The sequence below is a fragment of the Agelaius tricolor genome, unplaced genomic scaffold, assembly GCF_023055355.1.
Source record: "Agelaius tricolor isolate 1412-34295 unplaced genomic scaffold, bAgeTri1.0.p SCAF_33, whole genome shotgun sequence".
Classification (NCBI taxonomy): domain Eukaryota; kingdom Metazoa; phylum Chordata; class Aves; order Passeriformes; family Icteridae; genus Agelaius; species Agelaius tricolor.
Genome location: NW_027269293.1, coordinates 3698041 through 3720322, shown reverse-complemented (window position 1 = coordinate 3720322; position 22282 = coordinate 3698041). Strand labels below are relative to the sequence as shown.

The 22282-nt window shown below is 59.2% G+C and overlaps 1 protein-coding gene across 2 annotated transcripts; it reads left to right on the top strand.

Annotated features, from left to right (window-relative positions):
* The first annotated feature begins 1563 nt into the window (after window positions 1-1563).
* On the top strand, window positions 1564-21299 carry MYO1F (myosin IF). 2 transcript variants are annotated; one of them, XM_071451876.1, is made up of 28 exons: window positions 1564-1689; window positions 5361-5498; window positions 7957-8046; window positions 9324-9418; window positions 9959-10046; window positions 10251-10340; window positions 11215-11346; window positions 11899-12033; window positions 12111-12243; window positions 12893-13089; window positions 13182-13262; window positions 13812-13898; window positions 14047-14133; window positions 14439-14606; window positions 14686-14771; window positions 15257-15338; window positions 15442-15548; window positions 15763-15861; window positions 16397-16541; window positions 16641-16755; window positions 17375-17544; window positions 17668-17813; window positions 18061-18207; window positions 18287-18401; window positions 18672-18755; window positions 18846-19047; window positions 20572-20738; window positions 20823-21299. In XM_071451876.1, exons 1-27 carry the CDS (start codon window positions 1687-1689, stop codon window positions 20730-20732), a joined length of 3183 nt encoding a protein of 1060 aa, XP_071307977.1. In that variant the 5' UTR covers window positions 1564-1686; the 3' UTR covers window positions 20733-20738; window positions 20823-21299. The 2 variants fall into 2 exon arrangements, with proteins under 2 accessions (XP_071307977.1, XP_071307976.1); XM_071451875.1 differs by having other exon boundaries at window positions 18287-18435.
* Window positions 21300-22282: the final 983 nt, after the last annotated feature.

Sequence of the window (22282 nt, the reverse complement as noted above, 5' to 3'; positions counted from 1 at the left end):
ATCCGGGGCACAGCCTCTGCTCCCACTTGTGTTCCTCCAGCCTGGGGTTGGGGTTGTGGGACCGTGTTCACAGGGGTTTTTGGACTGGGGAAGAGATGAAGATCTGACTCCGTGTTTCAGAAGGCTGATTTATTATTTTATGATATATATTACATTAAAGCTATACTAAAAGAATAGAAGAAAGGATTTCATCAGAAGGCTGGCTAAGAATAGAATAGCAAAGAATGATAACAAAGGTTTGTGGCTCTGCCCTCTGTCCGAGCCAGCTGGGCTGTGATTGGCCATTAATTCTAAACATCTAACATGGGCCAATCCCAGATGCACCTGTTGCATTCCACAGCAGCAGATAACCATTGTTTACACTTTGTTCCTGAGGCCTCTCAGCTTCTCAGGAGGAAAAATCCTAAGGAAAGAATTTTTCATAAAAGATGTCTGCGACAGGGTTGGGCACCCTCAGCACCACAACCCACCCCAAATAGAGGGGTTTGGAAGCAGGGGAGGGTTTTCCTTGGGAAGCAGAGCAGTGGGAGAGGTGGGGACTCACCCAGAACTGCTTTAGGATGTGGAGGAAGAATTTCCCCCATGGCACAGAGACCCCCCCCCATGTTGGTGATGCTGGACTGGGCCAGCAGGGGAGGGGGGGATTCTGCCCCTCTGCCCCTGTGCTCAGGTGAGACCCTACCTGCAGAGCTGCCCCAGCCCTGGGCAACAGCAGCAGGAGGACGTGGAGCTGCTGGAGCCAGGCCAGAGGAGGCACGGAGATGCTGCAAGGGCTGGAGCCCCTCTGCTCTGGAGCCAGCCTGGCACAGCTGGGGGTGCTCACCTGGACAAGAGAAGGCTCCAGGGACACCTGAGAGCCCCTGGCAGGGCCTGAAGGGGCTCCAGGAGAGCTGCAGAGGGACTGGGGACAAGGCCTGCAGGGACAGGAGCCAGGCAATGGCTCCCAGTGCCAGAGGGCAGGGCTGGATGGGATCTTGGCAATCAGGAATTGTGGAATCCATCCTTGGAATGGATTTCTCAGAGCAGGTGTGGCTGCCCCTGCATCCCTGGCAGTGCCCAAGGCCAGGCTGGACAGGGCTGGGAGCAGCCTGGGACAGTGGGAGGTGTCCCTGCCATGGCAGAGGTGGCTCTGGATGGGCTTCAAGGTCCCTTTTAACCCAAACCATCCTGTAACTCTGCCAGGGACAGGGTGGCCAAAAACTGTCTCAGGACCTCAGTTTCCTGTAGTAACCTCACTTTTCTCTGGATCTCAAGTGGAGGGGGGGAAAAAAAGCCCCAAAAAAACAACAACGAAAAATATGCAACCGAAAGCATCTCATTCCTAAAACCACCTCCAAGAACTGACTGGCCACCGCTGAACAGGTGACATCCAGCAGGGTGAGGGGAGAGGTCACCGAGGCTCTGAGCATCCCTGCTGGGCTCTGTCCTGCATCCTGTCTCACCCAGCAGCAGCTGCAGAGCTGGGGACACCCCGGGCAGGGCCACCCCCAAGTCCCTGGTAGCAAAGCTGCTGCTGTCCTCCCCACCCCCCACGAGCAAAGGGTGCAAAATGAGGAAGTGGGAGGGAAGACTGCTTGTGACAATCTTGGTAACAGCAGAAAGACAAAATCCGAGTGCTCCGGGATGGCCCCGGGCTGTTGGTGACAGGAGCCAAGAGCATCTGTCTGGGAGGGACACAGGGACATCATGGTGAGTGCCAGCAGGGCCCCACCCTGCTCCCCTCGGGCCCTTCAGGCTGTCACCTCCGACTGCTGCCACCTCAGCCCTGCCCTCCCCACAGCCTGGAGCTGCCCCATGTCCCTGCCGGGGAGGGGACAGTGCTCCCCGGCTTGGGGACAGGGCTCAGAGAGGCCATGGGTGGGATACAGGGGTTGGTGACCCCCAGGACAGGGCGGGGAGCAGCAGGGGATGGGTGTGTGCTGCCACACAGAGGTTTGGGTGCTGCTGTCGCTGCTGTGGTACCCACGGGATGAATTTGTGTCCCCACTGGGGCAGGGGGTGGGGTGGGGGTGGCAGCCACATCCCCCAGGCTAAGAGGGACCCTCTGGGTGCTGGTGCCCATGGTCAGGGGACAGGGGCTGCAGGGAGGGCAGCAGCCACTTGTGGAAGTTGCTGTGGAGGCAGAAGAGGAAGGTGAAAGGGCTCAGAATTAGGAAGATGCTCAGAACTGGGGGTGAGGAGCTCTCAGCTCTGCTTCCTGCATCCTCGGGCAGATGTGTCCCAGCTATTTCCACCCAGACAGGAAGGGGACAATGACCAGGCTGAAACTGAACCTCCTGCCACCCACGCTTGTGGCTGTCACCTCTGAGAGGCTGCTCAGATGCTGTGCCCAAGGACGCTTCCACCGTCCCCCCCTCCACAGAACCTGAAGATGTTCTGTGGCTTCCTGGAGGACCAAGGGACTCTGCAGCCATAGCCCTGACCCCTGCCAGCCCCATCCCCACCCCAGCCCTGCCTGTGACAGTGGTGTGACAAACCTGCCCCTCCGGTGGTTTTGGAGGTTTTTGACAAATGCTCCTGGGCTTGGGCTGTCTTGACTCAAAAGGCGCCACCTTGGGCTTCATCTGCTCCTCGCTCAGGCTTGCAGAGTTGTTCTGTGGTTTAACCCACAGCTTTGAAGAAAACATGATGTTTTCAAAGTGCTGCCACAGAAAGAGCTGCTCCCCTCCCTGCCCAGAGATCCTATCTGAGTGCCAGGAGCATCCTGGCCCCGGGCACAGGGGTGGGGACAGTGCCCATCCCACAGCTGGGGGTGCTGAGGGGCTCCTCATGTGTCACCTGCCCCCTTTGGAGCACTGAGGGGCTCCTCATGTGTCACCTGCCACCTTTGGAGCTCTGAGGGGCTCCTCATGTGTCACCTGCCCCCTTTGGAGCACTGAGGGGCTCTTCATGTGTCACCTGCCCCCTTTGGAGCACCGAGGGGCTCCTCGTGTGTCACCTGCCCCCTTTGGAGCACTGAGGGGCTCCTCGTGTGTCACCTGCCCCCTTTGGAGCACTGAGGGGCTCCTCATGTGTCACCTGCCCCCTTTGGAGCAAAGTCCCTCGAGCACAGGGGCTGCAAAGGGCACCTGGAAGGTGGAGGGGGGACAAAAGCTTCTCCTGCTTGGCAGGAGGATGGAATGGCTTGGGGCAGGTCCCCTTCCCTAGAGCAGAGGACTGGACAGAGCAGGGGATGGAGAAACTGCTGCCCCAAACCTCTGGAAGCAAATTAACTGGTGCTCCCACTCCCCACAGGGATGTCACCTGCAGCTGCAAATGTCACCTCTGTCCCATGGCAGCTCTCTGGGTACCGAGCTGGGGCAACACCAGAGCTTTAAGGGATCCTAATTCCCCTTCATCCTGACTTTACTCTGATTTTTTAGTGAGCCCTGGCCCTGCAAACCCCGAGAGAGGCTCAGGGAATGCAGGCAGGAACACCCAGAGCTCTGCAGGTCATGGCAAACCCCTCATTTACCAGCTCTGAGTTGGTGCTTTCCTCCCAGCTGGGCTGCACCAGGTGCCCCAGAAGAGCCAGAAAAGCCTCAGAGGAAGAGGAGGTGAAGACACGCTCACCACCGACACCTCTGAGCAGCTGACAGCGAATCTCTGGGTGTCAGCTCAAAACCTGCGAGCTCTCGGTGCAGGAAATTCTCCTTTTGCCTTCATTTGGCCTCGAGCAGCAGCCCTGGGTGCCTGTGCCAGCAGCTTTGGGGTGCTGGGGACAGGGCACTGAGTGCTTTGGCTGCCCAGGGGCTCTTGGCACTCTTCTCCTGCTGAAGCCCAGGGTTTGGGGTGAAGCTGGGCAGCTCCTGGGGTCCCTGCAGCTCCCTGGGTGACACCACAGTGACCTGGAGAGGCTGCCTGAGCCTGCCTGTGCTTTTCCAGCTGCATTTCCTAGGGGATATTAGGATGAAGGCAAGAAAAAGGCCTTGAAAAGGAAGAGGAGAAGCTCCCTGGGTGATTTCAGGCTGCAAGAGCAGCCCTGGACCCCCTGAGCCCCTTGAGATGACCCCAAAAAAGGTGGTGGGACAACACCACAAAGCCCCTTCAGCAGCTACATGGGCTTGGCTGGAATTTGGGGTTTGGAGAGGGGCCACAGGGGATGTTTGGGGCTGCAGAGCCCAGTGACAGACACCCCAGGGTGGCTGAGGGGGGCTGGGGACACCTGGTGACAATCAGAGACTGCAAAGGTGTGGGGATGCAGGGCCTTGAAATCTTGAGAGCCTGCAGGGAAATCAAGCAAAAGGGGAAGGGCAGAAGAAAAGGGAAATGGAGAGAGCAAGAGGCCAGGGCTGACGGGGGAGAAGTGAAATCAGTGACAGGAGCCTGGGGGCTGAAAGAGGAACCGTGGGGGTGGGGAAGGAGGGGCTCAGCCTGGTCCCTGTCCCTCCTGCAGGGGCCACCACAGCTGTGCCCAGCCGGTCTGTGGGGACATCGAGGCCAAGGGGAGCCCTCGGGGTGGTTTTGCACGATGAATTCCCCCTCTCACAGCTCCCTTGTTTACCCCACGAGGCTGAAATCACAGCCCAGCCCCCGGGGGACAGAGCTGGGGACAGAGCTGGGGACAGAGCTGGTGTGAGAGTGTTCACGGGCTCTGAGGATGAGGGAAGAGATGAGGATCTGACTCCATGTTTCAGGAGGCTTGATTCATTATTTTATTATATATATTACATTAAAACTATACTGAAATAATAGAAGAAAGGATTTCTTCAGAAGGCTGGCTAAGAATAGAGTAAGAAAGAATGATAACAAAAGTTTGTGGCTCAGACAGAGAGTCTGAGCCAGCTGACTGTGATTGGCCATTAATTAGAAACAACCACATGAGACCAATCCCAGATGCACCTGTTGCATTCCACAGCAGCAGATAATCATTGTGCACATTTTGTTCCTGAGGCCTCTCAGCTTCTCAGGAGGAAAAACCCTAAGGAAAGGATTTTCCATCAAAGATGTCTGTGACAAGCTGGGGACAGAGCTGGGGACAGAGCTGGGCAGAGGCTGCTGGCATCTCCCAGGGCAGGAGGAAGAGGAACACAGGCTGCAAGGAGGATGTGGGGGTGCAGAGGATGCCACCACCACCCTTCCCCTGCCTTGCTCTGTCTCATAATCAGTCTGTGCCTCAACAAATTCCTTCATTACCCTGGTGAGGAGCAGGGGCTGGGGCAGGTCCTGTCTGCTCCTCTGAGGGTGCCAGCAGGTGAGGAGGGCTCCAGGGGGCTGGGACAAGCCCCAGTGCTCTGAATTTTGGGATCTGCTTGGTCAAACCCCAGTTTGGGGTGAGGGCTGAGCCAGGCAGGGCTGGGGGCAGCTCGGGGGGGTCAGAGCCAGCCCTGGTGGCCCGAGGTGGCCCCGGCACAGCCGCTGTGTCCCCGTTGTCCCCTCAGGGCAGCAAGGAGCGCTTCCACTGGCAGAGCCACAATGTCAAGCAGAGCGGCGTGGATGACATGGTGCTGCTGTCCAAGATCTCCGAGGAGGCCATCGTGGAGAACCTCAAGAAGCGTTTCATGGACGATTTCATCTTTGTATCCTTCCCCAGGCGGCGGGGCCAGGCACAGGGAGCGGCAGGGATGGGCTCCAAGGCTTTGTCAGGACATGGGACAGCGTGTCCGTGCCCTGTGGGGACAGATCTGTGGGAATGTCACAGTTCCCAAGCTGAGCTGTGCCTGGCACAGACACAACAACCAAACCCCCCCTCCTGCCATGCTGCAGGACCCACTTTGCTCCTTCCTTTGTAGCCACAAAGCCCCTCAGCATCACCTCCCCCTGCTCCTGGTGTGTTCCTGCCACCCAAGCAGTGACATTGTCCCTTGCTGCTGTCACCCACCCCCAGCGACGCCCCCAGCGTGTCCTGGCTGCTCTGAACCCCCCAAATCCAGGCAAACCCTGGATGGAGCAGGGTTGGATCCTCCAGGGGAGGAGGTGCCACCCCTGGTCCCCAGTGATGCCAGCACAGGGGACACTGAGCTGCTGCAGCCCAGCTGGCACTGCCGGGCACCACAGCTCTGCAGGAGGACAGGGATGTGTCCCCAAGCCCTGCTCACCCCACACCTGCCTGGGGACGTGTCCAGCTCGGTGCCCTGGGGTGGCTGTCACTGCTGGGGACAAGGAGCAGAGCCCGAGGGGCACACAGGGCATAGCAGGGCCCCGAGGGGCACACAGGGCACAGCAGGGCACACAGGGCACAGCAGGGCACACAGGGCACAGCAGAGCCTGAGGGGCACACAGGGCCCCAAGGGGCACACAGGGCACAGCAGAGCCCCGAGGGGCACACAGGGCACACAGGGCACAGCAGGGCACAGCAGGGTCCCAAGGGGCACACAGGGCATAGCAGGGCCCCGAGGGGCTCACAGGGCACAGCAGGGCACACAGGGCACACAGGGCACAGCAGAGCCCTGAGGGGCACACAGGGCACAGCAGGGCACACAGGGCACAGCAGGGCCCTGAGGGGCACACAGGGCACAGCAGGGCACACAGGGCACAGCAGGGCCCCAAGGGGCACACAGGACACAGCAGAGCCCCGAGGGGCACACAGGGCACAGCAGAGCCCCAACGGGCACACAGGGCACACAGGGCCCCAAGGGGCACACAGGGCACACAGGGCACAGCAGAGCCCTGAGGGGCACACAGGGCACAGCAGGGCACAGCAGGGTCCCAAGGGGCACACAGGGCACAGCAGGGCTGGCAGCAGGGCTGAGGCTGTGCCCACGCCCCTGGATGTGGGGATGTGGCCCTGTCCTTACAAGGCGATGCTGTCCCAGCTGTGACTCAGCCACCTCCCCCCGCAGCCCTGGGGCTTTGCATGCGTGTGGGGTTGGCTTTTTTTGGGGTTTTTGATTTGGTTTTTTTGGAGGGGAACAATACCCCACGCAGCCTCTCCCTTCCTTTTTTGCTGTGCTGCTGCACGCAGGACTCTGTCCAGTCGTGACTCAACATCCCAAGCTTTTGCATTTCCCAGAAAAGCTCCCTCCTCCTGCCCTCTGGCCGCCCTCCCCCTGTTTGGGACACAAATAGGATATGAAAGGCTTGGATAACCCCACCTGCTCCATCCCCACCCTCCATCTCCTCACCCAGCCAGGGGCTCATCCCCATCCTGCTGCAATTCCCTGGTTTTCCATGCACTCAGTGACTCGGGGATGCTGAAGGAAAGGCAGCAGGGTGGGCAGGGAAAAGCAGGAGCTGTGATTCCTCTCCTCTCCGTGCCTCAGTTTCCCTGGATGTAAAATCAGATGGGTTCCTGCTGGAAAAGCCACAGATGGAGAAGCAAGCAGAGGGCGAATTCCAGAAGTGCTGGAGAGGTTTTAGAGCCGATCCCCAAGTCAGAGCAGGGAGCTGAGGGGATGCTCCTGCACCCATCACACTGCAAGGGACTGAGGGATGCCCCAAGTCAGGGCAGCTCTGCCTGTGCCAGGCTGGAAATGCCCCCCTTGTGCCATCCCTGGACATGCCAGGGACCCCATAACCACCTTCCTGCCCCCGGGGTGGGACTGGGCACTGGGAAGAGGGGACACAGGAAGGGACACACGGCCCTTGACCTCTGCAATTCCCTGTTTTTCCATGCTCTGCCCACACTCAGTGACTCGGGGATGCTGCAGGAAAGGCAGGGAAAAGCAGGAGCTGTGATTCCTCTCCTCTCCGTGCCTCAGTTTCCCTGGATGTAAAATCAGGATGGGTTCCTGCTGGAAGAGCCGCAGATGGAGAAGCGAGCAGAGGGTGAATTCCAGGGATGCTGGAGAGGTTTTAGAGCCGATCCCCAGCCAGAGCAGGGAGCTGAGGGGATGCTCCTGCACCCATCACAGTGCAGGGGCTGAGGGATGCCCCAAGTCAGGGCAGCTCTGCCTGTGCCAGGCTGGAAATGCCCCCCTTGTGCCATCCCTGGATGTGCCAGGGACCCCATAACCACCTTCCTGCCCCCGGGGTGGGACTGGGCACTGGGAATGGGGGACACAGGAAGGGACACATGGCCCTTGACCTGCTGCCCAGACCTACATCGGGCCCGTGCTGATCTCTGTGAACCCCTTCAAGCAGATGCCGTATTTCACCGACCGCGAGATCGAGCTGTACCAGGGCGCGGTGAGGCTGCCCCGCGGGCAATCGGGGGTTAAATCTGTGCAAAACATCCCCCAGGGGCGTCCCCTGAGGGTCCCCATGCTGCACAGCCCCTCGGCTGCTGCAGGGGTCAGTGCTCCCTGCAGCAAATCCTGGGGAATTCAGCTCAGAAATGCACAGAAAGAAACCCAAAGATGGTAAAATGCAGCTGGAGTGGCCCTGCCCCAGCCCTTCCCAAGGAGGAGGGGGGGTTAAAAATCACCAGACTCGCTGCTGATGAGCTGGTGTTTGTGGGAAGAGGCTGATCCCCACGTGGGCAGAGTGAGAAGGATTTGGGGATTTGGGGAGCTCTGTGCCCAGCACTGCTGTCCTTGTCCCTTGTCCCTTGTCCCTTGTCCCTTGTTTAGGGTCACTGTGAAGAGGCTGATCCCCACATGGGCTGAGTGAGGGGGATTTGGGGATCTGTGTGCCCAACACTGCTGTCCTTGTCCCTTGTCCCTTGTTTAGGGTCAGTTTGAAGAGGCTGATCCCCACATGGATTTGGGGAGCTCTGTGCCCAGCACTGCTGTCCTTGTCCCTTTTTTAGGGTCACCGTGAAGGGGCTGATCCCCACGTGGGCAGAGTGAGGGGGATTTGGAGATTTGGGCAGCTCTGTGCCCAGCACTGCTGTCCTTTTCTCTTGTTTAGAGTCACTGTGAAGGGCTGATCCTACATGGGCAGAGTGAGGGGGATTTGGGGATTTGGGGAGCTCTGTGCCCAGCACTGCTGTCCTTGTCCCTTGTCCCTTGTCCCTTGTCTCTTGTTTAGGGTCAGTTCGAAGAGGCTGATCCCCACATGGACTGAGTGAGGGGGATTTGGGGGTTGTTCTGTGCCCAACACTGCTGTCCTTGTCCCTTGTCCCTTGTTTAGGGTCACTGTGAAGGGGCTGATCCTATATGGGCAGAGTGAGGGGGTTTTGGGGAGCTCTGTGCTCAGCCCTGCTGTCCTTATCCCTTGTTTAGGGTCAGTGTGAAGAGTGGCTCCCACATGGGCAGAGTGAGGGGAAAATGGGGATTTGGGGGCTGCTGTGTGCCCAGCACTGCTCTCCTTATCCCTTGTTTAGGGTCAGTGTGAAGAGTGGCTCCCACATGGGCAGCGTGAGGGGGATTTGGGGGTTGCTCTGAGCCCAGCCCTGCTGTCCTTGTCCCTTGTTTAGGGTCACTGTGAAGGGGCTGGTTCCCCTGTGGGCAGTGAAGGGGATTTGGGGAGGGGAGCTGGGGGCTGCCCTGTGCTCAGCCCTGCTGTCCCTGTCCCCTGGCTAGGCCCAGTATGAAAATCCCCCCCACATCTACGCCCTGACTGACAACATGTACCGGAACATGCTGATCGACGGGGAGAACCAGTGTGTCATCATCAGGTACTGGGGGACACTGGGCCACACCCGGGCTGGCACTGCCCCTGGGGACACCTGTCCCCACCAGCCCTTCTCCCCAGCCCGGGGCTTCCCAGCTGGAGAGTTGGCTCCTGGGCTCTGGGGTGTCTGGAGGGACCCTCTGGGCCACAAGCACCAGGCAAGGCTGTGACCAGGGGTGTCCCAGGCAGGGACAGAGCCCCAGAGCCTTGTGCAATGCAGCTCTGCAGGGCAGTGTTGCAAGGGAAATGGTCAGGATGTGGGGCAAGGCTGGAGACTTCCCTCTGAGGCTCCCAAGTCCCCTTCCTCCACTTCTAAACCCGGTGACAACAAATTCAACATCTCCTCGCTGAGCCACGCTCTGCTCACACTGATCCCCCCGGGCAGCCCCATCCCAGATTCCCCACAGACCCACTGTGGGGATGGCACAGTCCCCAGAATTCACTGTCATCCTCTGGTCCTGCTCCAGGACCCACCCCAAAGCCCCCCTGAGGGATGGGTGGCTCTGGTGGGTTTCACATCTGCTCTGCTTTGCCCTTTGCACAGCGGAGAAAGCGGAGCTGGAAAAACGGTGGCAGCAAAATACATCATGGGCTACATCTCCAAAGTGTCTGGTGGTGGGGAGAAAGTCCAGGTGGGTCTGTTGTCCCCCCTGCCACTCATCATTTCACCCCCCAACTGATCCCCACCACCCTGGTCCCCAACATCCCCCTGATGGGGGCCCATGGTGGCACACGGAGCAGCCGCTCCAGGACTGGGGACACACAAACGCTCAGGTGTGTCCCCAGGCCTGGAGTGGGACACAGCAGGGCTGAGCCCTGCCCTCCTCTGTCCCCAGCATGTGAAGGACATCATCCTGCAGTCCAACCCGCTGCTGGAAGCCTTTGGAAATGCCAAAACTGTCCGGAACAACAATTCCAGCCGCTTCGTAAGTGCCGGGGTGTGACAGCGTTCACAGGGGTCTGAGGATGAGGGAAGAGACGAGGATCTGACTCCATGTGTCAGAAGGCTTGATTTATTATTTGATGATATATATTATATTAAAACTATACTAAAAGAATAGAAGAAAGGTTTCATCAGAAGGCTGGCTAAGAATAGAATAAGAAAGAATGAATAACAAAGGTTTGTGGCTCAGACAGAGTCTGAGCCAGCTGGGCTGTGATTGGCCATTAATTAGAAACAACCACATGAGCCCAATCCCAGATGCACCTGTTGCATTCCACAGCAGCAGATAATCAATGTTTACATTTTGTTCCTGAGGTCTCTCAGCTTCTCAGGAGGAAAAATCCTAAGGAAAGGATTTTCCATAAAAGATATCTGTGACACCGGGGCAGGTGCAGGGGCAGCGCTGCAGCAGAATCACTGAACCAGCTGGGTTCAAGGCTGACCTTTAGATCAACTCCAGCCATTCCCCCAACACTGCCTTGAGTGTCCCCAAGTGCCACATCCAGCTTTTCAATCCCTCCAGGGATGGTGACTCCAGCACAGCCTGTTCCAGTGCCTGACCACCCTTTCAGTGGAGGAATTTTTCCCCATATCCAATCTAAACCTCCACTGGGGCAATGTGAGGCCATTTCCTCTGGCCCTGTTTCCTGTTACCTGGGAAAAGAGACCGACCCCATGGGGCTCCAACCTCCTTCTGGGCAGTTGAGGGGGCAGTGAGGTCTCCACATAAACCATGAAGCCTTCAGCCAGGGTTTGCACACCCCACAAAGCTCCTGGTGTGGTGGGGAAGGGCTTGGGGGGAATGAGGAACCCCTGAGGCAGGGCCACAGCTCTGAGCAGGATCTGTGCTGGAGCAGGGGAAATACTTTGAGATCCAGTTCAGCCGGGGCGGAGAACCTGATGGGGGCAAGATCTCCAACTTCCTGCTGGAGAAGTCGCGCGTGGTGAGCCAGAACGAGTGCGAGCGGAATTTCCACATCTACTACCAGGTATGGGGTGGAATTTTTCTTCACTCGGGGTCACCAAATGTGGAATTTTTCTTCACTTGGGGTCACCAAATGTGGTGGTGGTCTCAGGGGTCCCAGGATGAGGGAAGAGATGAGAATCTTGACTCCATGTTTCAGAAGGCTGATTTATTATTTTATGATATATATGATATTAAAAGAAAATTATATATTAAAACTATACTACAGAATAGAAGAAAGGATTTCATCAGAAGGCTAGCAAGGAATAGAAAGGAATGGAATGATAATAAAATCTTGTAACTGGCCAGAGAGTCCGAGGCAGCTGGACTGTGATTGGCCATTAATTAAAAATATCCAACATGAGACCAATCACAGATGCACCTGTTGCATTCCACAGCAGCAGATAAATATTGTTTACATTTCATTTCTGAGGCCTCTCAGCTTCTCAAGAGAAAAATCCTGGCGAAAGGACTATTCAGAAAATATCATGGTGACAGTATGGGGGTGGCCTGGAGCCACCAGGGCTGCAGGGGGGGACCAGGAGCTGGCTGACCACAGCCCCCTGTCCCCTCCCAGCTCATCCAAGGCGCATCCCAAGAGCAGAGGCAGAATTTGGGCATCATGAGCCCAGATTATTACTTCTACCTGAACCAGACAGACACCTACCAGGTGGAGGGCACAGATGACCGCAGCGACTTCCATGAGACCATGGTGAGTGCCTGGGAGGGAGGGGAGTCCCCAAAACCTCGGGGGCCGGGTGGGGGCTCACGGGGTCTGTGCACCCCCAGAATGCCATGCAGGTCATCGGCATCCGTGGTGAGGACCAGCAGCTGGTGCTGCAGATCGTGGCAGGGATCCTGCACCTGGGCAACATCAGCTTCAGGGAGGAGGGCAACTACGCCCGGGTGGAGAATGCTGACTGTGAGTAGCCACGGGGCTGCAGGGGACAGCTGGGGGAGTCTCGGGAATGAGTGGCAAGCTGGCTGTGTCACAAATCCCCCTGGCACAGGAGGGAAGCAGCACCAGCACCAGGCATTGTCATTGCTATCTTAACCACCATGTCCATCATCCTCCTTCCTGTCTCCCCTATAATCCTTACCATTATCTATGAAACTTAGGATGACCTAAACCAAAGGCCTTAAACAAGAGTTAAACCCTCTTCTGCTAAAGTCCATAGGCCATTACCCTGCATCCCCTAAATGCAACTCAGGTGCTTTAATTAAGCTAGGACCTTCCAATTTACAAGACAGATGGGCTTTGATCCCATGATACTGTAGTTAACAGCTATATGCCCTAACCAAGAGGCCTCTGCCTAAGGCTCCGGTACATAACCAATGCACATCAATGAGCTTGCAACTCACTATGAACTTTACTTGAGGCAGCAAGTAAATGGCTCAGCCAGAGCTTGATTAGCCAGGGGACAGATGCCAGATGTTGCTTTGGGACAGGTGTCACTTTTCCCTGTCATTGTCCCACTGCTGTCCTTCACACTTGGATGGGGCCGAGGGTTTCGACCATGGCCAGAGCCAGGTGGGGACAACATAGCCCTGACCAGCCCCACTCTGCCCAGCCCTGGCCTTCCCTGCCTACCTGCTGGGGGTCGACCAGGAGCGCCTCAACGAGAAGGTCACCAGCAGGAAAATGGACAGCAAGTGGGGCGGCCGCTCCGAGTCCATCACCGTCACCCTCAACGTGGAGCAGGCGGCCTACACGCGGGACGCGCTGGCCAAGGGGCTCTACGCCCGTGTCTTCGACTTCCTGGTGGAGGTGTGTGGGCCTCAGAGGGGATGGTGATCCCCTGCCCCAGGAATGGCCAATCCCACTGCCCTGCAGCCAGTTTGTCCCCTCTGTCCCCGCAGTCCATCAACAGGGCCATGCAGAAGCCGAATGAGGAGTACAGCGTCGGGGTGCTGGATATCTACGGCTTTGAGATATTCCAGGTGTGTGTGGCTGGGAATGTCCTGCCCTGCTCCCACAGCAGGGACAGCCCCTGGGTCAGGTGGCCCTGAGAAGGGTCCCTGGAGTAGCACCCAAGCACTGCTGGTTGGGGTACCTATGATGAGGCAGAGGAGCTGAAGGAGCTGGGGTTGTTTAGCCTGGAGAAGAGGAGGCTCAGAGGTGACCTTATTGCTCTCTACACCTTCCTGAAGGGAGGTTGGAGATAGGTGGGGTTGGTCTCTTCCACTGGGCAGCACTGACAGAACCAGAGGACACAGCCTCAAGCTACGTCAGGGAAGGTGTAGGTTGGATATTAGGAAGAAATTTTTCTGGAATGCTCTTCCCAGGGAGGTGGTGGAATCACCATCTCTGGATGTGTTTAAAAATAAAGACTGGACATGGCACTTGGTGCTATAGTCTGGTTGAGGTGTTAGGGCATAGATTGGACTCCATGATCTTAGAGGTCTCTTCCAACCTCATTATTCCGTGATTCTGTGTTTCTGTGAGCAAAGGACAACTCAGCACCATTTTCTCTTCCATCTTTCATGCAGAAAAATGGCTTTGAGCAATTCTGCATTAACTTTGTGAACGAGAAGCTGCAGCAGATCTTCATCGAGCTGACCCTGAAGGCAGAGCAGGTATGGGGGTCTGGGCTGGGGGCTGTGGGGCTGTGCCAGCACCCCAATTCCTGCACCCCCCTCCTTCCCAGCACCACAGCTGGAACAGGGAGTCTGCAGCACATCCCAGGGGCTCGGGGACCACCCAGCTCTCCCTGTGCTTCCCCAGGAGGAATATGTGCAGGAGGGGATCAAGTGGACGCAGATCCAGTACTTCAACAACAAGGTGGTGTGTGACCTGATAGAGAACAAGCTGGTGAGTGGGGTCCCCTCTGCTGGGGTGGCTTTTTGGGGAGCAGAGGCACCCAGGGACAGGGGCTGCATGGGTTGTTGAGGTGCCAAGCAGCAAAGAATCCCAGACTGGTTTGGGTTAGGAGGAACCATAAAGATCATCTTGTCCCACCATCCCAGCGTGTTCCAAGCCCTGTCCAGCCTGGTCTTGGACACTTCCAGCACCCATGTGAGGGCACCAGCACTAAGCTGTGACTCAGCATGAAGCAGCTGTGACCAGGTGCAGGATTGGGCCCTGCCACACCCATGGCTCCCCTTTCCTTGTGGCAGAACCCTCCTGGGATCATGAGTGTGCTGGATGATGTGTGTGCCACCATGCACGCCACGGGCGAGGGCGCCGACCAGACCCTGCTGCAGAAGCTGCAGGCAGCCGTGGGCACCCACGAGCACTTCAACAGCTGGAGCTCGGGCTTTGTCATCCACCACTATGCTGGCAAGGTGGGTAGGGCACCCCAAAGCCCCCACCCTGCACCCCACAGCCCCACCCACCGCAGCTGAGGTCCCCTCCTGTCCCCAGGTATCCTACGATGTGAACGGCTTCTGCGAGCGCAACCGGGACGTGCTTTTCACCGACCTGATTGAGCTCATGCAGAGCAGTGAATAGTGAGTCTGGCAGTGCTGGGGCACCCCAAAAGGGCTGGGGAAGAGGGCAGAGTCCTCAACATGCAGATCTGAAAGGCTGGTCCTGTCTTTGTGGGTTGGGGTGCTCAGTCCTGCATGGCCCCATGGGCACCAGGGACATCCCAGGGTTGCAGGGTTGGCAGAGCGGGGTCATCCACCAGCTCTGCCCCTGCTCCTGCTCCTGCCCCTGCTCCTGCCCCTGCTCCTGCTGCTGCCCCTGCTCCTGCCCCTGCCCCTGCTCCTGCTTTTGCCCCTGCCCCTACCCCTGCCCCTGCCCCTGCTCCTGCCCCTGCCCCTGCTCCTGCTCTTGCCCCTGCCCCTGCTCCTGCCCCTGCTCCTGCCCCTGCCCCTGCTCCTGGGGGTGGTTAGGAACATGGCACTCAGCCCTCCTGTAAAGGATTTCCCAGCTGGCCTCAGCCCAGGCCATGCTGGCAGCTCTCACCTGGGGACTGTCCCCTCCCTTCCAGTGGTTTCATCCGGATGCTTTTCCCAGAAAAACTTGATTCTGACAAAAAGGGACGGCCAACCACAGCAGGCTCCAAAATCAAGGTGTGTCCTGTGGGCTGCAGAGCAGCAGTTGCCTTTGGGGAGGTGGCAGGGGCAGTGCTCCCACCACCCCCTTTGATGCTACAGAGGTCAATCCTTGCACCAGAAACAGGCCAATGACCTGGTGAACACGCTCATGAAGTGCACCCCACACTACATCCGCTGCATCAAACCCAACGAGACCAAGAAACCCCGGGACTGGGAGGAGAGCAGGTAACAGGGAGCCCACAGAGCCCAGGAATGGGACCCAGCCATGGAGATGTGGCCAGGACCAGCCTTCCTCCAAAAACTGCAGCCCTGGGCTGGTTCTTCTGAGCTGTCCACTAACCCAGGGAGCACAAGTGGGGACACATTGTCCTCTTTAGGTGCACCTTTAGGTGCCCTCCTAACCTGTCATCACCCCACATTGTCCCTCCCTGCTGCACAGGGTGAAGCACCAGGTTGAGTACCTGGGGCTGAAGGAGAACATCCGGGTGCGCCGGGCAGGGTTCGCCTACCGCCGCCTTTTCCACAAGTTCCTCCAACGGTGAGTGGCCACTGGCACGGGGCTGGCAGAGCCCACAGCACCTCCTCAGGAGGAGAGGAGGGTGTGGGAGGCCCTGGCACAGCTTTGCAGGTGAAGAGAGTTGGGGGTGTTCAACCTGGAGAAGAGAAGGCTTGGGCAAGACCTTAGACCCCTTTTCAGGGACTAAAAGGAGCAGCAGAGGGTTTTGGGACAAGGCATGGAGGGACAGGACATAGGGAATGGCTTCCACTGCCAGAGGGCAGGGATGGATGGGATATTGGGAAGGGATTGTTCCCTGGGAGGGTGGGGAAGGCCTGGCACAGGATGCCCACAGCAGGGCAGTGTCCAAGGCCAGGTTGGACAGGGCTTGGAGCACCCTGGGACAGTGGAAGGTGTCCCTGCCATGGCAAGACTGGATGGGCTTTAAGGTCCCTCCCAACCTGAACTATTGTAGGACTCTGTGAGCCTGCTCTGTCCCCACAAGACTGGATGGGCTTTAAAGTCCCTCCCAACCTGAACTATTGTAGGACTCTGTGAGCCTGCTCTGTCCCCACAGCTATGCCATCCTCACCCCCGAGACGTGGCCGTCGTGGCGCGGGGACGAGCGCCAAGGGGTGCAGCACCTCCTGCGCTCGGTCAACATGGACCCAGACCAGTACCAGATGGGCAGGAGCAAGGTGTTCGTCAAGAACCCCGAGTCGGTGGGTGGCCCTGACTCCTGGGGGGCACTGCCCGTGGCTGGGCATCACTGGGGAGGGGTTTTTGGGGTGTCCTGGCTCAGCACTGCCTGTCCCTCGCAGCTCTTCCTGCTCGAGGAGATGCGGGAGAGGAAATTTGACAGCTTCGCCCGGGTGATCCAGAAGGCCTGGCGCCGGCACGTGGCCATCCGCAAATACGAGCAGATGAGAGAGGAGGGTAAGGCTGGACAAGGACAGGGACAGTGCCACCCCAGCAGCCCTTTTAGGGTGCTTTTACACTAGGACAGCCCAGCTGTGAGAGCAGCAGCCTGGCTCCTAATCATGGCACTAACATGATTAGGTGATGGAGGAACCAGCCTGTGAGTTGTTGGGAATTTTTTCCCAGACTGAAAGGAGAGCACGGATTTCCTGCTCCTATTTCGAGCCCTGGGAGCCTTGTGCTGTCTCACTCTGCATTTCATGGCCTGCACAGGGATGGAGGGGAGTAGCTGGGGTGAGCTGGTGTTTGTGGGAAGGGGCTGATTCCCACAATGGCAAAAGGATGGGACAAGTCACTGACCCCATCTTAAGTTTTCCTACCCTCCCAAGCAAGCAGGAAAAATCAAGGAGGAAAACCCAGAAAACAGCAGGGTCCATCCCTCCCTCCCACAGCACGAGGGTTTTTGAAGGCAGTTGATGGGTTTCAAAACCAGCCAAGCTCAAGCAGCTGGGATTCCTCCCGTGGCATAAAACAAGCCCCATTTCTTGCTGCCATGACCCGTGTGACATTTTGGGGGGGCTCTGAGCTACCAGCACAGAGCCACATCAGACCTGCACCTCTTTGGGGTCCCTCCCAGCTGCCAGCATCCTCTACAACTTCAAAGAGAGGCGCAGGAACAGCATCAACAGGAATTTCGTGGGGGATTACCTGGGCATGGAGGAGCGGCCCGAGCTGCGGCAGTTCCTGGCCAAGCGGGAGCGCATCGACTTCGCCGACTCCGTCACCAAATACGACCGGAGGTTCAAGGTGCAGGGACACACCTGGGGCTGCTGCAGCTCTTGGTGGCTTCCCTCAGGTGGGATGTGTGTTTGTGGGGTTTGTGCCCCGCCAGCAAAGCCCCCTCACCCCCTTTCTCCCGCCCTTTCCCAGCCCATCAAGCGGGATTTCATTCTCACCCCCAAGTACTTCTACCTGATCGGGCGGGAGAAGGTGAAGAAGGGGCCTGAGAAGGGGCAGATCAAGGAGGTGCTCAAGAAGAAGGTGGAGCTGCAGGCAGTGAGCGGCGTCTCGCTGAGGTGTGTCCCTCACCAGGGGCTCTCCCCATGGCTGGCCTTCCCCTCTCTCCATGCCCTGCTGCTCCCCAGTCCCTCATCCAGCCCTGAGGAGGAGGCTCCCCATGGGTGCTTTGGGAAGCCAGGGAGTTTTCCAAATCGCCCTTCAAATTTCCTTGGGGTGGACCCAAGCCCTGTGGGGTCTCCAAATCCCCCCCAGCCCAGCTGGAACCAGCCTTGGTGCGGTTGACACCCCTGGTTGCTCCCCCAGCACCAGGCAGGACGACTTCTTCATCCTCCATGAGAATGATGCCGACAACTTCTTGGAGTCCATCTTCAAGACGGAGCTGATCAGCCTCCTGTGCAAACGCTTCGAGGAGATCACCCGCTCCAAGCTGCCCCTCTCCTTCAAGGACACGTAAGGACAGAGGCCAGGAGAGGTGACAAAGCAGGACAGGGTCCTGTCACCGCAGCCTCATGGCTTGTCTTGCCCCCAGACTACAGTTTCGGGTGAAGAAGGAGGGCTGGGGCGGCGGTGGCACCCGCAACGTCACCTTCGTCAGAGGACAGGGCGACGTGGCCGCCCTCAAAGCTGGAGGCAAAACCCTTACGGTCAGCATCGGGGATGGGCTCCCCAGGAATGCCAGTGAGTGCCAGGGCACTGGGGGGTGGCAGAGGGGGGACACAGGAGCACTGGGGTCACAGGGCCCAGCTGGAGGCCTGGGAGCATTGGGGTGAGCTGGGTGTACCCTGTGGGGTTTGTGTCTCCCCCATTTCTGCTCTGGTGATAGGACCTTCGGGGGAACAGGGTTCAAATGGGGGGACAGCCCCTACAGCTGGCTGTGAGGACTGTCACGTAACGGGGGGCTTGTGTCCCCCCAGAGCCCACAAGGAAGGGAGCAGCACAGGGCAGAGGTGGCAGCAGGTGTCCCGCACCTTCCCGAAGTGCCCCATCAGCATCCAGAGGTGAGGAGGGGGTACGGGGTGGGGGATACAGGGGGTGCAGGCTGTGCATGGCCCCCCTGTAATGCACCCTCCTGGGATGGGCTGTTCCAGGAGCCTGCAGGAACGGGGGTCCCCAGATCCCTCGCGGGGATGGCCGGGCACAGAGGGACACCTACAGGATGCCCCAGAAGCAGACGCGGGGCCCCCCGGCCGCGGCGCTTCCCGCCCGCAGCGCCGGCCACCAGCCCAAGGCACGGCCCCCATCCGAGCACAACATGGACTTCCTCAACGTGCCCGACCAGGGCGTGGCCGGGTAGGTCCTGTCCCACGTCCCTGTCCCTGCCCCATCCTCCTCTCCCACTGCTACCAGCACTGCAAGATTCTTTCCCTCTAAGGAGGGGACCAGATGTGTCCCCTCCTCGGTGACAGGGGATGCGCCCTGGCTTTGCTCGCAGGACACATCTCCCAGGCTCTTGTGCATCCCAATCCTCCCAGTCCCTGCACTGGGAGAGCAGGCACAGAGCATCCCATGGGTGGGGGACAGCAGGGTGGGCAGCTCATCCTGCCCCAGTCCTCCCAGTCCCTGAACTGGGACCAACCAGCTGTGCTGCAAGCATGGAGCATCCCATGGATAAGAGGAGGAGAGCAGGAGGGTGCAGCTCATCCTGCCCCAGTTCTCCCAGTCTGTGCACTGGGAGTACCCAGCTGCAGGCAGAGAGCACCTGAGGATGGGCAAGAGGGTGCAGCTCATCCTGCCCCAGTTCCCCCAATCCCTGAACTGGGAGAATCCACCTGCAGGCATGGAGCATCCCACTGGTGTGGGGCAGCAGGGTGGGCAGCTCAGCCTGCCCCAGCACATGCCATCCCACGGGTGTGTGGGTGCAGGGGGCAGCAGCACATGCCATCCCACGGGTGTGAGGACAGCAGGGTGGGCAGGGGCAGCAGCACATGCCATCCCACGGGTGTGTGGGTGCAGGGTGGGCAGGGGCAGCAGCACATGCCATCCCACGGGTGTGTGGGTGCAGGGGGCAGCAGCACATGCCATCCCAGGGTGTGTGGGTGCAGGGTGGGCAGGGGGCAGCAGCACATGCCATCCCAGGGTGTGTGGGTGCAGGGTGGGCAGGGGGCAGCAGCACATGCCATCCCACGGGTGTGTGGGTGCAGGGGGCAGCAGCACATGCCATCCCACGGGTGTGTGGGTGCAGGGTGGGCAGGGGCAGCAGCACATGCCATCCCAGGGTGTGTGGGTGCAGGGGGCAGCAGCACATGCCATCCCAGGGTGTGTGGGTGCAGGGTGGGCAGCTCAGCCTGCCCCAGCACATGCCATCCCACAGGTGTGTGGGTGCAGGGGGCAGCAGCACATGCCATCCCACGGGTGTGTGGGTGCAGGGTGGGCAGGGGGCAGCAGCACATGCCATCCCAGGGTGTGTGGGTGCAGGGGGCAGCAGCACATGCCATCCCACGGGTGTGTGGGTGCAGGGGGCAGCAGCACATGCCATCCCACGGGCGTGTGGGTGCAGGGGGCAGCAGCACATGCCATCCCACGGGTGTGTGGGTGCAGGGGGCAGCAGCACATGCCATCCCACGGGTGTGTGGGTGCAGGGTGGGCAGGGGCAGCAGCACATGCCATCCCACGGGTGTGTGGGTGCAGGGGGCAGCAGCACATGCCATCCCACGGGTGTGAGGGTGCAGGGGGCAGCAGCACATGCCATCCCACGGGTGTGAGGGTGCAGGGGGCAGCAGCACATGCCATCCCACGGGTGTGTGGGTGCAGGGGGCAGCAGCACATGCCATCCCGGTGCCCTGCCAGTGCAGACCCCATCCCTCCCGCCCACAGGGTGCAGCGCCGCCGCAGCGTGGGCCAGCGGCCGCCCCCAGCCCGGCGCCCCAAGCCGCAGCCCAGGGCGGAGGGGCCGCGCTGCCGGGCCCTGTACCAGTACATCGGGCAGGACGTGGACGAGCTCAGCTTCAACGTGGGGGATGTCATTGACATCCTGATGGAAGGTACCAGGTTCCTGCCCTGCCCGCCTCCTCTCCCTGCCCTGCTGGCAGCACGGCTGATTGATTGATTGTCTTCTCCCTCCCCAGATGCTTCTGGCTGGTGGAAAGGCCACCTGCACGGCAAAGAAGGGCTTTTCCCTGGGAATTATGTGCAGAGGATCTGAGCTGGAGGAAAACGAGGAGGTCACCATCCTCCCACCGCACCTCCAGAGGCTGGGCCCAAGGTGCCAGGGCACCTGAAGTTTTCCTGCCAAGTTCAAAACGTCACAAAATCTTCCAAACCATGACGTTTTCCTACCAAGTTCAAAACTTTACAAAAACTTCCAAACAGTGAAGTTTTCCCACCGATACTGGCATAGAATGAGCGTTTCCTCAGAGCCCCCCAGACTGTTGCCGGTGCCAGGGGATGGATCCCACAGCCCCTTCAGTGGGGGTACCCTGCAGCAAGGACGGGCTCTTGGCTGCTTGTTAGTACCCAGGGACTTTAAAACTTCTCTGTGATATCAGTAGAATTGTTCATAATTTTTTTGTCCATAAATAAGAAGACTCAGCAAAGCTGACTCACATGTTGAGTTTGGGGGTTGTATTTCACCCACTGTGGCTGTGTGACAAAAGCTGTGACGTGGGCAGGCACAGATCAGAGGCGGCCCCGTTCCTCCCACCATGAACCCTCCAGAAAATGCTGAATACATCAACCAGCTCTGCCAGGCTCCAGTTTAGGCATTTCCAGGCTCCGCTGTGGCTCTGGATCCCTCACACAGCCGGCAAAGCAGGTGCAGGGCGGTGCTGCCGTGCCTGGCTCGGCACAGGAACAGCTCCGAGGATCCCTCAGGCAAAGCCCTCAGAGCTGTCACTGCCTTTCCTGGCGGTGCTCGGGGGCAGCTTGTGGGGTCTCATCCCTGAGGGACGCTCGGTGTGGCAGCCACGACCCTCTGTGGCAGGGGCACAGCCGGGCTGGGCTGTGGGCTGGGGGCTGCCCCAGGAGGGTTCAGCCGGGAGGAGGAACAGGGCTGGAATGTCCGGCCCATGTCCGCCTCATGTCCGGCCCCATGTCCGGCCCCAATGTCCGCCCTCATGTCCGCCTCATGTCCGGCCCCCTGTCCGCCCCATGTCCACCCCATGTCCGGCCCATGTCCGGCCTCCCCGCCAGGCCTGCGCCAGAGGAAGTGACGGCAGACTGATCCCACAGAGCCAAGCCCTCCTCTTCCTCTCTCCCTGATCCCACAGCCCGGCCCTCCTCTTCCTCCCTGATCCCACAGAGCCCAGCCTGATCCTACAGAGCCCAGCCCTCCTCTTCCTCCTGATCCTACAGAGCCCAGCCTGATCCTACAGAGCCCAGCACTCCTTTTCCTCCCTGATCCCACAGCCCAGCCCTCCTCTTCCTCCTTTCTGATCCTACGGAGCCCAGCCTAATCCCGCAGAGCCCGGCCTGATCCCACAGCCTAGCCCTCCTCTTCCTCCCTGATTCCACAGCCCAGCCCTCCTCTTCCTCCCTGATCCCAGAGCCCAGCCCTCCTCTTCCTCCTGATCCCACAGAGCCTGGCCTG